General features: G+C 38.5%; 1 protein-coding gene across 7 annotated transcripts in view; it reads right to left on the bottom strand.

Moving 5' to 3' along the window:
* LOC111572927 (PH and SEC7 domain-containing protein 1-like) overlaps positions 1-14,879 on the bottom strand; it is a 131,211-nt gene that overhangs the window by 17,927 nt on the left and 98,405 nt on the right. For all 7 annotated transcript variants that reach the window (XM_055004477.1, XM_055004476.1, XM_055004479.1 and 4 more), the window contains 3 exons: positions 12,213-12,256; positions 1,847-2,040; positions 379-449 (listed from right to left, as the gene is read on the bottom strand). In XM_055004477.1, coding sequence (XP_054860452.1) covers positions 379-449; positions 1,847-2,040; positions 12,213-12,256 — 309 coding nt within the window. The remainder of the gene's footprint in view (positions 1-378; positions 450-1,846; positions 2,041-12,212; positions 12,257-14,879) is intronic.

Raw genomic sequence — 14,879 nt, 5'->3', positions numbered from 1 at the left:
TGGTGATATCCGTTAACTCTGACTGAGGTTTTAGTTTTTGTCGGGCCGACTCACACAAAGAAAGCCTGGATGTGTTGAACAGGCTTCATAGTTCTGACCTCAGGTAGCATCGGGTTTTAAAAAAAAAAAAAACTTCTGTTCTTTTTCTGGAGAAACAAACACCACTGAGATGAAGATTCTCCTTCTGCTGGCATCAGAGTGAAACAGGATGTTTACGGAGATGCAGTCAAGCGTTTTTTAAAAGGTTGAATAATGAATATCAAGCAGTAGCTGTTACAAATCGCTCAGCCTGTTTTTTTAATTTATTTACTGGCAGTAGTAAACATGCAGGTGATATACATTCTCAATACTGTGTGTACAACGATAGGAGGAACTTACTTTTTGCAGGTAGAGAATGAGCCCTTTTAGAATGGCGTAGAAAGTCTTCCAGCCTCTTTTCCCTCTTGGTGCTGCAGGAGAACAAAGCACGTAAATAATGTAATTACTACATGGATGCAAATATGATATCAGGCTGTCAGGTTTTACTTTTACACTTAAACAAACGGCATTAAAATGGACACTAACAGGAGGAGATGCTTTGTATGTGCAGTTAATCGCTCTCCAAATTTAAACAAATAAAAATCATAAAAGATGTAAAATGGTAAAATATAAATACACTTAAATAGGAATCACCAACATGCAAAGTAAACAATGCAGTGTTCTCTATTGCAGGTGATTTTTATCCACAAGTTTCAAGTCAAATTGCTCCTTTATCAGCTGAATGATTTCTTTGAATGTATTTGCACAATTTCACTGCTCTGTGTCTTATATGTGCTGCATTCTTTACATTTGCACACTAAAATACACACTCAGTTTCTAGTTTATTACGTAGACTGAGCTGTAAAAATGTACTCTACCACAACAGTCCTCCAGTAAATCCTCCTTTTGTGCTGTTCAGGTTTGCTTAAAGAGGTTTTAGAGGCGACCTTAAACACTTAAATTTGAGATTTGAGGTCTCCAGCCCTTTCTGATCGGTTGCATATTACAAGGAGCCGATCAGCACTGAATGATAAACAATAAGTTCTCTTTTATTTAATCAAAACATTAACAAACAAAAGCATTTTCAATGAAAATTTGTGCTACTATACTATACTATACTATACTATACTATACTATACTATACTATACTATACTATACTATAAGTATTATTCTACATTATGCTATACTACACTTTTCTATACACTACACCATGGTATACTATACAACACTATACTACTTTATTCTATACTATACTACACTTTTCTATGCTACACTACACTACACTATATAATACTATTCTACACTATCCTATACTATATTACACTTTTCTACACTACACTACACTATACTATGCTGTACTGTACTATACTGTACTGTACTGTACTGTACTATATTATACTATACTACTAGTTGTGGAAAAGTAACCTACTGTTCGTCTGCAGCTTTTATTGCATAAATTCATATTAGAAATCCTTCAAAATAAAATGAATTTCATGGAGCAGAAGATTGTGGGTTTTGCCTTTTGTCTTCCCTTCATATGAGCTTTGTTATTCTCATGATTACTGAGGTTTCTGTTCAAAAATGGGCTAAATGTAACTAAATTTTTAAAGCTAATATGATTGTTTATATGGGTTGTTTTAACTGGAATGAAAGTAGCGTTACAGTGGTGTGTGCTGGATTTAAACTGAGGTTTAACTGCAGTGAAACTAGGCTATGTTCCTGCTCTTCAAGACTGATATAATAGTGTTGGTACTGTACTCGTCTACATGGCAGCGGTGAGACTCATACGAACTGATGAAAACTGCACATGAGCTTTGCATCTCGTACTTCTCTTCCCGTCGGAGTCGGCGTGGACTTTCCGGACCAGGAAGCCGTTCTTGTAGAGCAGCGTTCCCGATGGCTCCGTCTCATCCGAAAGGGGCTTCCCGCTGCTGCCGACCCTCTTCATGGACCTGGAGGTGTTGGACTCGCACAGACTGTCCCCGAGCTCCGAAAACGACTTCCGCAGCTCTTCCTCGTCTCTATGGAGACAACCACAAGACTCCATGGTGATCAACACTTATGTGTCATGTCTCATTAGCAATAAACACATCATCATTCATCCTTTCCATTCGCCTCCCTGCGCTCTGTCGCACGAGGACAAGCGATTTCACACTCGTTCACATGTACACATGAGTAATGTCGGTGCTTTTTGCTCTCCAAGACGTTTATGAAGCGCCGCATCACTGGGGGAAACCTGACTCTTCAAAGCTTTAACTGTACATTTCCCTCTCGGTGCTCCGGAGAACAAAGTCCAGTCTCCTTGATCAGAAGGCAGCACAGGAACAGAGTGACACCATCTATCTTGCTCCAGCTTTGAGGTGAAAAACAGGGGCATCTTTACCCAGAGGGCCAGATGCATCACTGCGACTGCTCACAGGGAGAAGAAGAAGCAGCAGAACAGCCTTCACTGCAACACAAACTGAGGCTCTGAAGACTTTTCAAGACATAGGAAACCTGATTCTGTCCCAGAATTAAACTTCTGTGGCCATTTTCAGTCTACAAATCTGAAATTTACAAGCCAACATAGGTGTTAAGTCAGTAAAAATATTGACACCTTCTTAAAATAGTCATTTTTCAGGTTTTTCAGAAAACAGAAAAAACTGAGCCACAGCACATTGAACTCTGATACTTTTTTAGTTCAGGGGCCAAATACAGATCCAATTTGATCTCAGATCAGAGCATAATAACCTATAAATAACTAATGTTTCCCTTTGTTTTAGTGCAACAAAAAGTACAATTCGTTTTCAAGTGTCTAAAGCAGCATTTTACATAAATGAGTTTTACTCACTGTTTAATTTGCTCCTGAAACTTGGCATCCTTTATACATCTTGCAGTCTCAAAACGGGCCGGATTGGACCCTCTGGTGGGCCGGTTCTGGCCCACGGGCCGTATGTTTGACACCTCTGAGCCAGGCCTTTATACAACAGGGGTAGATTTGAATCATCTGTTCAGCTGTGGATGTTTTACCAGAGGTGGCCGGCATCATGAGATGATTTAGGCAAAAAAAAACAAAATCATGACTTAAGCCATTATTTTAGGAAGGTGACTGATTTGAACATGGCTGCTGTTATTCATCTTTAATCTGTTTTTTGTTGCACCCTTATTTTATATTACACTATATTATATCTAATATCTTGATTTTTTATACCTAATGTGTTCAGACTTAAGTTTGTCTTTAATGTGAGCTTTTATTTTTAATTCCTGTAAGATTTTTACTCACTGTCATTTAAAACTATCAGAGGTGCAAGTTTCACTCTGGACTATTAGAATCCAGGTCTCTATTGAGATCATACAAACTTAACTGAATAGCTGCACTACACTACACTATACTACATAATGCTATACTGTACTGTACTATACTATACTCCTAGTTGTGGAAAAGCGGTCTACTGCTCGTCTGCAGCTTTAATTGCATAAATTCATATTAGAAATCCTTCAAAATAAAATTCATTTCATGGAGCAGAAGATGGTCTGTTGTGCTTCCCTTCATATGAACTTCCTTATTCTTGTGAATACTACAGTACATTATGCTATACTATTCTACACTACACAATACTATACTATACTGTACTGTACTGTACTGTACTGTACTATACTATACTATACTATACTATACTATACTACTCTACACTACACAATACAGTACAGTACAGTACAGTACTGTACTGTACTGTACTGCACTGCACTGCACTGCACTGCACTATACTATACTATACTATACTATACTATACTATACTATACTATACTATACTATACTGTACTATACTGTACTATACTGTACTATACTGTACTGTACTGTACTGCACTATACTATACTATACTATACTATACTATACTATACTATACTATACTATACTATACTACACCACACTATACTATACTGTCCTACATTATACTATACTATACTATACTATACTATACTATACTATACTATACTATACTATACTATACTATACTACACTACACTACACTACACTACACTACAGTACACTATACTATACTATTCTACACTACACAAAACTATACTATACTATACTATACTATACTATACTATACTATACTATACTGTACTGTACTGTACTGTACTGTACTGCACTATACTATACTACACTACACTACACTACACTACACTATACTATACTACATTATACTATACTGTCCTACATTATACTATACTATACTATACTATACTATACTATACTATACTATACTATACTATACTATACTACACCACACCACACCACACCACACCACACCACACCACACCACACCACACTATACTATACTATACTATACTATGCAGTTTCTTGGTCATGAGAAATGGTGTAATTTATGAGAAATGGTGTAATTTCGACATTTTTTAAAATTACTTAAATGATGGATTTAGGACTTCAGAGGATGAATAACTTCTCTCCATTGAAACTTCACCATTTTTATTTAGTAAGCTAATATTTTATGCCATCAATACTGCACTACCATTTTAATTATTTGAATTCTGCTTGTTCTTTTGGTTTCTGTTCATATCATTTGAACCGTACATTACATCAAAGAATTACTAAAAATCTTACATACTTTTAGCCATATTTTTGTCTAATAATAAAAAAATATTCTCCAATTTAACTGCAGTACCAAGTTTTCTGGTACAATAACAGAACAAAAGTGACATGTTGGATGTTTTCACCTTTAACTCGGATTCAAGTGTTTACAGCTTGTCTGATTATGTGACTGTTAGTCTTTGCTGTGAAGAAACTGGAGCACTGATGGATGATTTACTTGTCTCTTTATTAAACTGAGTTTTGGGGCTGGGAGCTGCTGCTGATTTGAAGCTTCCATTCATTAGAAATGGGCCTCGAGGAAGTATCAGTCTAAATGAAGAGGCTTCATTTCTTTCTAACTGTGAGTCTGAATTTCTGGGAAGAAGAGTCTCATTATGATTTTATTTTCCAACTCTTCATCCAAAAAGTTAAAAGAATCTCTGTTTAGAAGGCTGTCTTTCTTACATAACTAGCGCCTTTTCTGTTTTTAAATGAGCTTTAATAACATTTTTTACTGTTTCGGTGCCAGTTTTTACCCAGTTTTAATGTTTCATCATCGACTTTAGCTTTTGTCTTCCTGCATATTCTCCTTCACAAGCCCCTTTTATTTTTAATGTATTTTATTAATATTAATACTGCTTTAATGTCAATTTTTAGCATTTTTTTGCTCATATATTCGCATTTTTCTTTTTGTAAATAATTTAGTTTTATTTTGTAAAATGCTTTCTCAGCAAATTCAAATTCAAGCCTCGCCTCGCGACGTGTCGGCCGGCCGGCCGCTTGCCTACCCCTACCCCCCTACAATTTTCTCAACGGATTTACACGATTCACAAAAATTATACTTTCGGCGGAAAAAAACTCGGAATTCCACGGATCCGCGGAAAATTCTCATCCCTGTTAAATATTTTTAATTTTGTTACGGTTTCGTTGAATTCTGTCAATATTTTCTCATCAATCTTCATTTTTTTCAACCAATTTTTCCTAACTGCAATATGCCTTATTATTATTTTTTTTACCTTTTTGTTTTTTTTTTAAAAAATATTTTATCACCTAATGTTGCAATGTTGTAGTCTCGTCCATTTTTTCTTTCTAATGTATTTTAGTTTTTACAGTTTAATTAAATTTTACTAAATATTTTTTCTTTTGATTTAGTGTTTTGCATTTTTCTTCTTTGCTTTAGTTTATTTCTTTAAATTATGTAAATTAAACTTTATAATATCCCTTTGTGTCTTAGTCATATCACATTTTAGCATTTGTTTTATTTTGATTTTTTTTCTTTTTTACTGTGCATTTCTTGTAGCCCTTTAATCCATATCTAATATTTGAATATTTATTTCTTACTGGTAGTTTTTGTTATTTTTAATAACAGCATCTATTTGAACCTTTAATCTCTTGGTTGCCTCTGTTCTCTGTGTCCAAATACAGAACATTATTTTATCCGTCGGTATATTACACATTTCTGAAACATTCAACGATTGAATATACCAACAATGAACGTCTCCACAGCGGCGATAATCCCATTCTCTCCTAAATAATCCCCTACAATGCACGGTATGCATCTTTTGCTTGGTAAAGGGATTTGTCACATTAGGAGATGATAGATGCTTTGGGCTGCAGCAGCATCTGCCCAGCGAGGTAACGCAGCGATTCCACTTGTTACCTCGCCGGTCGGCACCAGTGCAAAAGTTCAGCCTGAAAATAGAAAATGGCTGGATGCCGAACCCCCCCGAGACCAAGCTATGAGTAACCAACAGCACATAACAGCAGTTAACCCCATGCAGGAATCGGAGAGAGAACGAGAGGCTGAGACGGAGCCAATGAGCTCGTAGCCTGTTGCCTGGTAACCGCCTGGATCCCTCTTCACACCGAGACAAAGTGGAGCTGAGAGCAGGGTAATTTATGAGAAATGGTGTAATTTCGAAATTTTTAAAAATTACTTAAATGATGGATTTAGGACTTCAGAGGATGAATAACTTCTCTCCATTGAAACTTCACCATTTTTATTTAGTAAGCTAATATTTTATGCCATCAATACTGCACTACCATTTTAATTATTTGAATTCTGCTTGTTCTTTTGGTTTCTGTTCATATCATTTGAACCGTACATTACATCAAAGAATTACTAAAAATCTTACATACTTTTAGCCATATTTTTGTCTAATAATAAAAAAATATTCTCCAATTTAACTGCAGTACCAAGTTTTCTGGTACAATAACAGAACAAAAGTGACATGTTGGATGTTTTCACCTTTAACTCGGATTCAAGTGTTTACAGCTTGTCTGATTATGTGACTGTTAGTCTTTGCTGTGAAGAAACTGGAGCACTGATGGATGATTTACTTGTCTCTTTATTAAACTGAGTTTTGGGGCTGGGAGCTGCTGCTGATTTGAAGCTTCCATTCATTAGAAATGGGCCTCGAGGAAGTATCAGTCTAAATGAAGAGGCTTCATTTCTTTCTAACTGTGAGTCTGAATTTCTGGGAAGAAGAGTCTCATTATGATTTTATTTTCCAACTCTTCATCCAAAAAGTTAAAAGAATCTCTGTTTAGAAGGCTGTCTTTCTTACATAACTAGCCCCTTTTCTGTTTTTAAATGAGCTTTAATAACATTTTTTACTGTTTCGGTGCCAATTTTTACCCAGTTTTAATGTTTCATCATCGACTTTAGCTTTTGTCTTCCTGCATATTCTCCTTCACAAGCCCCTTTTATTTTTAATGTATTTTATTAATATTAATACTGCTTTAATGTCAATTTTTAGCATTTTTTGCTCATATATTCGCATTTTTCTTTTTGTAAATAATTTAGTTTTATTTTGTAAAATGCTTTCTCAACAAATTCATTTTGCACATTTCCTTTTCCAGCCTATTTTTCTATTTCTGTTGTGTTTTTATTTGTTTCTTTTTACTAAATCATTGCCATTTTTTAAAATATAATCCATTAGAAAATTTTATATTTTTCTTAGATTTTTATCCTTTTTTTAAATCAGGGATAAGAATGACAAATGGAAAAAAACTCTGAAAATGTCTGCCTTTACCTTTTTGTTTTTAAAAAAAATATATTTTATCACCTAATGTTGCAATGTTGTAGTCTCGTCCATTTTTTCTTTCTAATGTATTTTAGTTTTTACAGTTTAATTAAATTTTACTAAATATTTTTTCTTTTGATTTAGTGTTTTGCATTTTTCTTCTTTGCTTTAGTTTATTTCTTTAAATTATGTAAATTAAACTTTATAAGATCCCTTTGTGTCTTAGTCATATCACATTTTAGCATTTGTTTTATTTTGATTTTTTTTCTTTTTTACTGTGCATTTCTTGTAGCCCTTTAATCCATATCTAATATTTGAATATTTATTTCTTACTGGTAGTTTTTGTTATTTTTAATAACAGCATCTATTTGAACCTTTAATCTCTTGGTTGCCTCTGTTCTCTGAGTCCAAATACAGAACATTATTTTATCCGTCGGTATATTACACATTTCTGAAACATTCAACGATTGAATATACCAACAATGAACGTCTCCACAGCGGCGATAATCCCATTCTCTCCTAAATAATCCCCTACAATGCACGGTATGCATCTTTTGCTTGGTAAAGGGATTTGTCACATTAGGAGATGATAGATGCTTTGGGCTGCAGCAGCATCTGCCCAGCGAGGTAACGCAGCGATTCCACTTGTTACCTCGCCGGTCGGCACCAGTGCAAAAGTTCAGCCTGAAAATAGAAAATGGCTGGATGCCGAACCCCCCCGAGACCAAGCTATGAGTAACCAACAGCACATAACAGCAGTTAACCCCATGCAGGAATCGGAGAGAGAACGAGAGGCTGAGACGGAGCCAATGAGCTCGTAGCCTGTTGCCTGGTAACCGCCTGGATCCCTCTTCACACCGAGACAAAGTGGAGCTGAGAGCAGGGGGATGGATGGATGGATTGATGATGATGGATGGATGGATGGATGGATGGATTGATGGATGATAATGGAGGGATGGATGGATGATAATGGATGGATGGGTGGATGGATGGATGATAATGGATGGATGAATGATAATGGATGGATGATAATGAATGGATGGATGATAATGGATGAATGGATGGATGGATGGATGGATGGATGGATGGATGGATGGATGGACGGATTGATGATAATGGATGGATGGATGATAATGGATGGATGGATGGATGGATTGATGATAATGGATGGATGGATGGATGATGGATGGATGGATGTATGGATGGATGATAATGGATGGATGTATGGATGGATGGATGATAATAGATGGATGGACAATAATGGATGGATGAATGAATGGATGGATGATAATGGATGAATGGATGGATGGATGGATGGATGGATGGACGGATTGATGATAATGGATGGATGGATGATAATGGATGGATGGATGGATGGATGGATGGATGGATGGATTGATGATAATGGATGGATGGATGGATGATGGATGGATGGATGTATGGATGGATGATAATGGATGGATGTATGGATGGATGGATGATAATGGATGGATGGACAATAATGGATGGATGAATGAATGACAATGGATGGATGGATTATAATGGATGGATGGATGATAATGGATGGATGGATGGATAGATGATAATGGATGGATGGTAATGGATGAGGATGATATTATGGATGGATGATAATAATGGATGAATGGAAAAAAGACAGCGAGAAAGACAAAGAAAGACAAAGATAGAAAGAGATAGAGAGAATGAGCAAAAAAAGAAAGGCAGAGAGAAAGAAAGAAAAAGACAGACAAAAAAGAAAGAAAGACAAAGAAAGAGAGAATGAAAGAGCGAGAAAAGAGAGAGAAAGAAAGACTGACAGACAGAAAGAAAGAGATAGAGTGAGAGAAAGAAAGAAAGAAAGAAAGAAAAAGAAGAGCAAGAGAGAAAGACAAAGAAAGAAACTAAGAAGAGAAAAAGAAGGAAACAAAGAAAAAGAAAGAGAAAGAAGAAAGAAAGAAAGAAAGAAAAAGAAGAGCGAGAGAGAAAGAAAAAGAAAGAAACTAAGAAGAGAAAAAGAAGGAAACAAAGAAAAAGAAAGAGAAAGAAGAAAGAAAGAAAGAAAGAAAGAAAGAAAGAAAGAAAAAGAGGAAAGAAAGAAAGAAAAACAAGAAAGAAAGAAAAACAAAGAAAGAGAGAAAAAGAAGAAAAGAAAGAAAAAGAAGAAAGAAAGAAAGAGAAAGAAAGAAAGAAAGAAAAAGAAAGAAAGAAAGAAAGAAAGAAATTACAGGAATTGAAGAAATCTCAGCAAAGACAAAAACAAGAAAAAGAAAGAAAAAGGGACAAGAAAAGACAGAATACAGCAGAAGAAAGAAAGAAAGAAAGAAAGAAAGAAAGAAAGAAAAGGAAATGAAACAAAGAGAAAGAGACCTTTCTGGTGAGACCTGGACAGATGAAAAGTTAAAGCAGTGCATTCTGGGATGTTTGAGCTGCTGGACCAGGAACCAGCTGGAGTGAAAGAGGAGAGGGACATTTGTGCATCTCTTTGCGCCTCTTACTCTGTTATTTAATCTGTCATTTTATTTCACCACTAAACATAGTTTTCAACCTAAATATCTGCCAATTAAATGTTTAATTAAACAACAAAAACGCTACACTATATTTCCATTCAGATCAGTAAATCAAGTCATCTATCTTCATCTATTTAAAGGTGCAGGTGTCCTCTTCAATTAAGGCCCCTAACCAGATTTCTGTTACGTTTAAATGAGAGATTATTGAGCATTAAACGGCTCGCAAAAGGCAAAGCTGGCACAAGCAGCCGAGCTTTTAATACCCCGGCCTTACAGTCGGTAGGATTCGAGTTGATGCCACCAAATCTGGCCTCCCGCTGCAGGTGAGACAATAGGAAGACGGGATGATTAGAGGCACCGAGGGAGGAAGAGAAAAGGGATTAGAAAGAATAAAGGAGCGGAGAATCTTTCTCCAAACGCCATCCATGCATCCTCCTGCATCTCCGACTTGTTGCGTCTCCCTTTCAGAGCACGATGCCCACCACCAGCACCACCAGCAGCAGCACCACCACCAGCACCACCACCAGCAGCAGCACCACCAGCACCACCAGCAGCACCACCAGCAGCAGCAGCACCACTACCAGCACCACCACCAGCACCACCAGCAGCAGCAGCACCACCAGCACCACCACCAGCACCACCAGCAGCAGCAGCACCACTACCAGCACCACCAGCACCACCAGCAGCAGCAGCACCACTACCAGCACCACCAGCACCACCAGCAGCAGCAGCAGCAGCAGCAGCACCACCAGCAGCACCACCAGCACCACCAGCAGCAGCAGCAGCTCCATCCCTCGGCTCTCCACCCCCGCCGCTCAATGAGGAAGCATGTGTGCTCTGTGTACGTCTGTGGAGAACATGTGGGTGCATCCAACTGCACCGCTCACAGTGGCCATGTGCGTGTCTTTTTTCTCTCGCGGGGGTGTGAAACAACATCCACCGTTTTTGTTGCACCGGGGCGCAAAAAAACCCCCCACAAACGCACACACCTGTAAGGAGATTTCACATACACCAGTTTGTGTTTAGTGTATGAAAATCGCACCTCCATCGAGCCCCAATCTGGGAGTAAATGAGTGAATCAAAGACGGGCCGACCTAAACATAGACAAGAATAGAAGGCAGGCTTTGTGGCGAGCGTTTGCAGCCTCTGAATCGATGCAGAACTTGCATCAACGCAAGTGAAATGTGATGAAATATGCATTGGGGTGTGAACACGGTGGCAAAAGTGACACTAAAATATCAAAAAAATACAAAATGAACATGCCTCAGACCGCCACAATCTCTTAATCTGTAATTTATTTGGACTGGCAGGTGGATTCTCCTGCTTTTCATGGTGTTTACGTGCCCAGAAATGACATCTCTTCCATGCCAGCGTGGCCTCGCTGCTTAAATAGCCGTCTATATGTCAGAACTGGATTGCCTGCCTCTCTGTGGATCTCCTCCTCGATCTGCTCCTCTGACCACTTTTTATTCGGCTGCTTCGGGAGCGCTGCTGCTGCTATTTTTGGAAAGGCAGTGGGAGGCTGTGGTCACACCTTTGTACAGAATGCAGGTAAAAGAGCCGCTCAGATGGAGTTTCTCTCTCTGCGGCTCGTTCTCTTTTTCCGTTTATCTTTTTATTCTCTCGAGTGCGAGGGGGACATCGTGTTCGCATACGTACGAATATTTACATGTACAGTTTATCTCTCTGCTGCCGTGTGTGTGTGTGTGTGTGTGTGTGTGTGTGTGAGTGTGTGTGTGCGCTCGCTGAGAGAACACAGGGAGGAAAGAGCAATGCGGTAGCTATGGAGTCGTATCCATGGTGCCGTCGCCATGGCAACAAAGCTTGGAAAGCTGACTTAATTGGCATCTCTGAGGCGCTCCAGAGCTGTGATCCAGAATAGCAACCCTTGACACACTAATGTTTCCCTCACATGCCAGACAACACTCACGTCATGATTGAGAACGCAAACAAGCCCATCAATACCCCGTCATTGTTTCCCGCCTTCCTCTGAGCGCGTCGTGGACGACGGACGGACGGACAGGTGGAAACAAATGGCAGTTTAAGGTGAGTGATAGTAAAATGAAGTCAATGCAAAACGACTTACAGTGTCCATTGCAGCTTCTGATTCTTGATCGAGTTGTAAAGAGCCTGCGGGGGGAAAACAAGAAAATCACATTTTCAGACAAATACAAGCTCAAGTGGAGATCTGATCAGACGGCTACAGGTAGGCGGCCTCATTGTGTTTGTCCTGTGAAGGGCTTCATTCAATAAACTGTAGTCGGAGGAAAGCCATCTCTTTTCGCCGCACTTTCGCCCGAGCTTAACTCATTTTCTTCGCCGCACAATCCATCAGTTATCCAATCAGCCGGCCGCCACATCGCTAACAAAGCCATTACCCGGCCTGTCGATACGTACACGAGGCTATGAATAATTTAGACTTTGAAGCAATAACATCGACCTGCGAGGGGCAAAATTAAGTTACACTTTGGGAACAACAAGAACAAAAAAAAGGTAACTTAGCCGTAATTATTAGTTTTCATGCTGCAGACCTGAAACGGTCATTTCATTCATTTTTAAAGCACACAATTGCTGCTTACAATTTTTCAACTGTAAAGATTTGCTGCTTTGTGTTTTGAACTGAGTAATTAAATTACTTTAGATTGATTCATTATTAAAGTGCAGAATTTTAATTAAGTAATAAACCAAGCAACACTACTACATCTAAAGCACCTCATCAGCAATGCTAAAGTCCAAAATTTAGGTCGCCTGACTTGCCAGATGTAGATTTCAAGTATGTCTGCCGTTTGCACACTACAACAACCTCCAAGGAGCAACTTACATGCTGAAAATTTCAAGCTTTGAAAAGACTGTGCAATAAAATTTTGTGAATTTGCCATTTTATGGACTCCCTGTATGCAAATGTTCGATCACAACAATTCCCTCTATGCTATTTTGCAGGGGCACCATCATTACATCCCGGGCTTAGCGCTAACCAATACAAATATGATCAGTTTAAAGGAATACAAACACATCAAAGCAATGTTCCCTTCTATAGCAGAATATTAATGAAGTCAGACCATTCTCCAGTGCTAGCAGAATATCTGGTTTGAGTATATTTTTCTTTTAAAAAGTAAAACAATTTGTAATTCCAGCTTCCTTGATGTGTTTCAAATTTACAGGTGTAAACTTTCAATTCCTATAAACTCAACTGGGAAACTGTTTATATATAAAAGACCCGGAAGCAATCACGGAAAACATTTTAAAACAACAAAATGTATGAAGCAAAAGCAAATTTCACTGGGGCTACATGAACATTATATTTGCTCACGTGGGCTGGCTGGAAGTCATTAAGTCATGGTGCCCCTTTATGAGTTAACCCCGACAATCCTGTCTGCTTGCCGACACAGAACTGCACACTTCCTCTGGTCGCTACAGTATTAAACAGTAAGAAGCTCCAGTTAATCTTCACCGAGAAAATGGTGTCCAATTACGAATTGTTAATGTTACAGCCAAAAAAATGAATGAACAGACTGGATTGTTTAAGATATTTCCAGCTTGAGTAAACCTGGCTGTGTGTGCTGGCCGGAGGTCACTGAAGGACACAGAAGACTTTGTCATGGTGGCTGTTCTGGTCGCTACAGTATTAACCAGAGGCTACCAGATACTACAGCTAGTAAAATACTTTAAGTGTGTATATTTTCTGCAATGGTATGGGATTGGAACTTGGTATAAGCAGATGCTAATCAAGAAAAACACTCAGAGAACGCAGTATTCCACCAAGGCTGCTCAGTTATATAATTTCTGATGAAATCTTAACCTAAATATGACCTAAATACGACCTAAATATGTAGTGGCACATTCAGCGGAAATTGATGGGACACCCCCACAATTTAATCAATTGTTCCTTGTATCATTTCTGACAGATAAGTCCTGATAAGTCCTCAGTGGTGGATTTGTAGTAGGATCACAATCATGTGATCGTCAGCAGGCAGCTGACGTAGTGTTCACTTGTTGTCATAGTTACAGTGACGCCACGCTGCTATCTGGCAATGATACAGAAATGTTTAACAAATCCGTGGATCCAGGCTATAAGCCGCATCACTGCCAACATCTAATCACTTGGTCCTTGTGTCATTTCTGACCTTCCCTGAAAATTTCATCCAAATTCGTTAGTCCGTTTATCAGTAATGTTGCGAACAGGCAGACAGACAAATGTACGCCGATCGTCACATAACTCCGCCGTACGTCACAAACATAGGTCAGGAAACATGCTTCCCTCTCAACCTAATTGAGAATGCATTTTAATTGTATCGTAAAGTGGTTTTTGAGGGCTGACTCTGGAGAAAACGAATGTATATCTCAGTTTTTCTCAGAGTCTGCATCATCACCAGTTAGCGCAAAGAAGCACTGCATGTATTTGCATGTAAGCTTCGTTTCTGCAAACCTTATTTGGGTTATGTTTATGTTTTCCCATCTCTAAATCCATTTCAACTCCTTTGCACCAGTTGTTGTAGTGTTTTTGGGTCATTGTTTCCCCTCTTTTACTTTCATTATCGTCACGATCAGGAGGAAAAAAAGCGACGCAGCAGAGAGGAGGTTTAATGAAGTGAAGCTCCACACATTTGGCTTTAACCTCCTCAGAATGTGCAGTGACAATCGGGACCTTTAGACACTTTTCACTCAGTGGCCGCCGGTGATTTTGAATGTGATATAGCGACTCCGTTTCACAGCCAGTGTGCTGCAGAGGAGCTGGGAGTCCTCAGAGCTTCAG

This window comes from Amphiprion ocellaris, chromosome 18 (assembly GCF_022539595.1).
Source record: "Amphiprion ocellaris isolate individual 3 ecotype Okinawa chromosome 18, ASM2253959v1, whole genome shotgun sequence".
NCBI classification, from domain to species: Eukaryota; Metazoa; Chordata; class Actinopteri; family Pomacentridae; genus Amphiprion; species Amphiprion ocellaris.
This window is presented reverse-complemented; position numbering and strand designations above follow the sequence as displayed.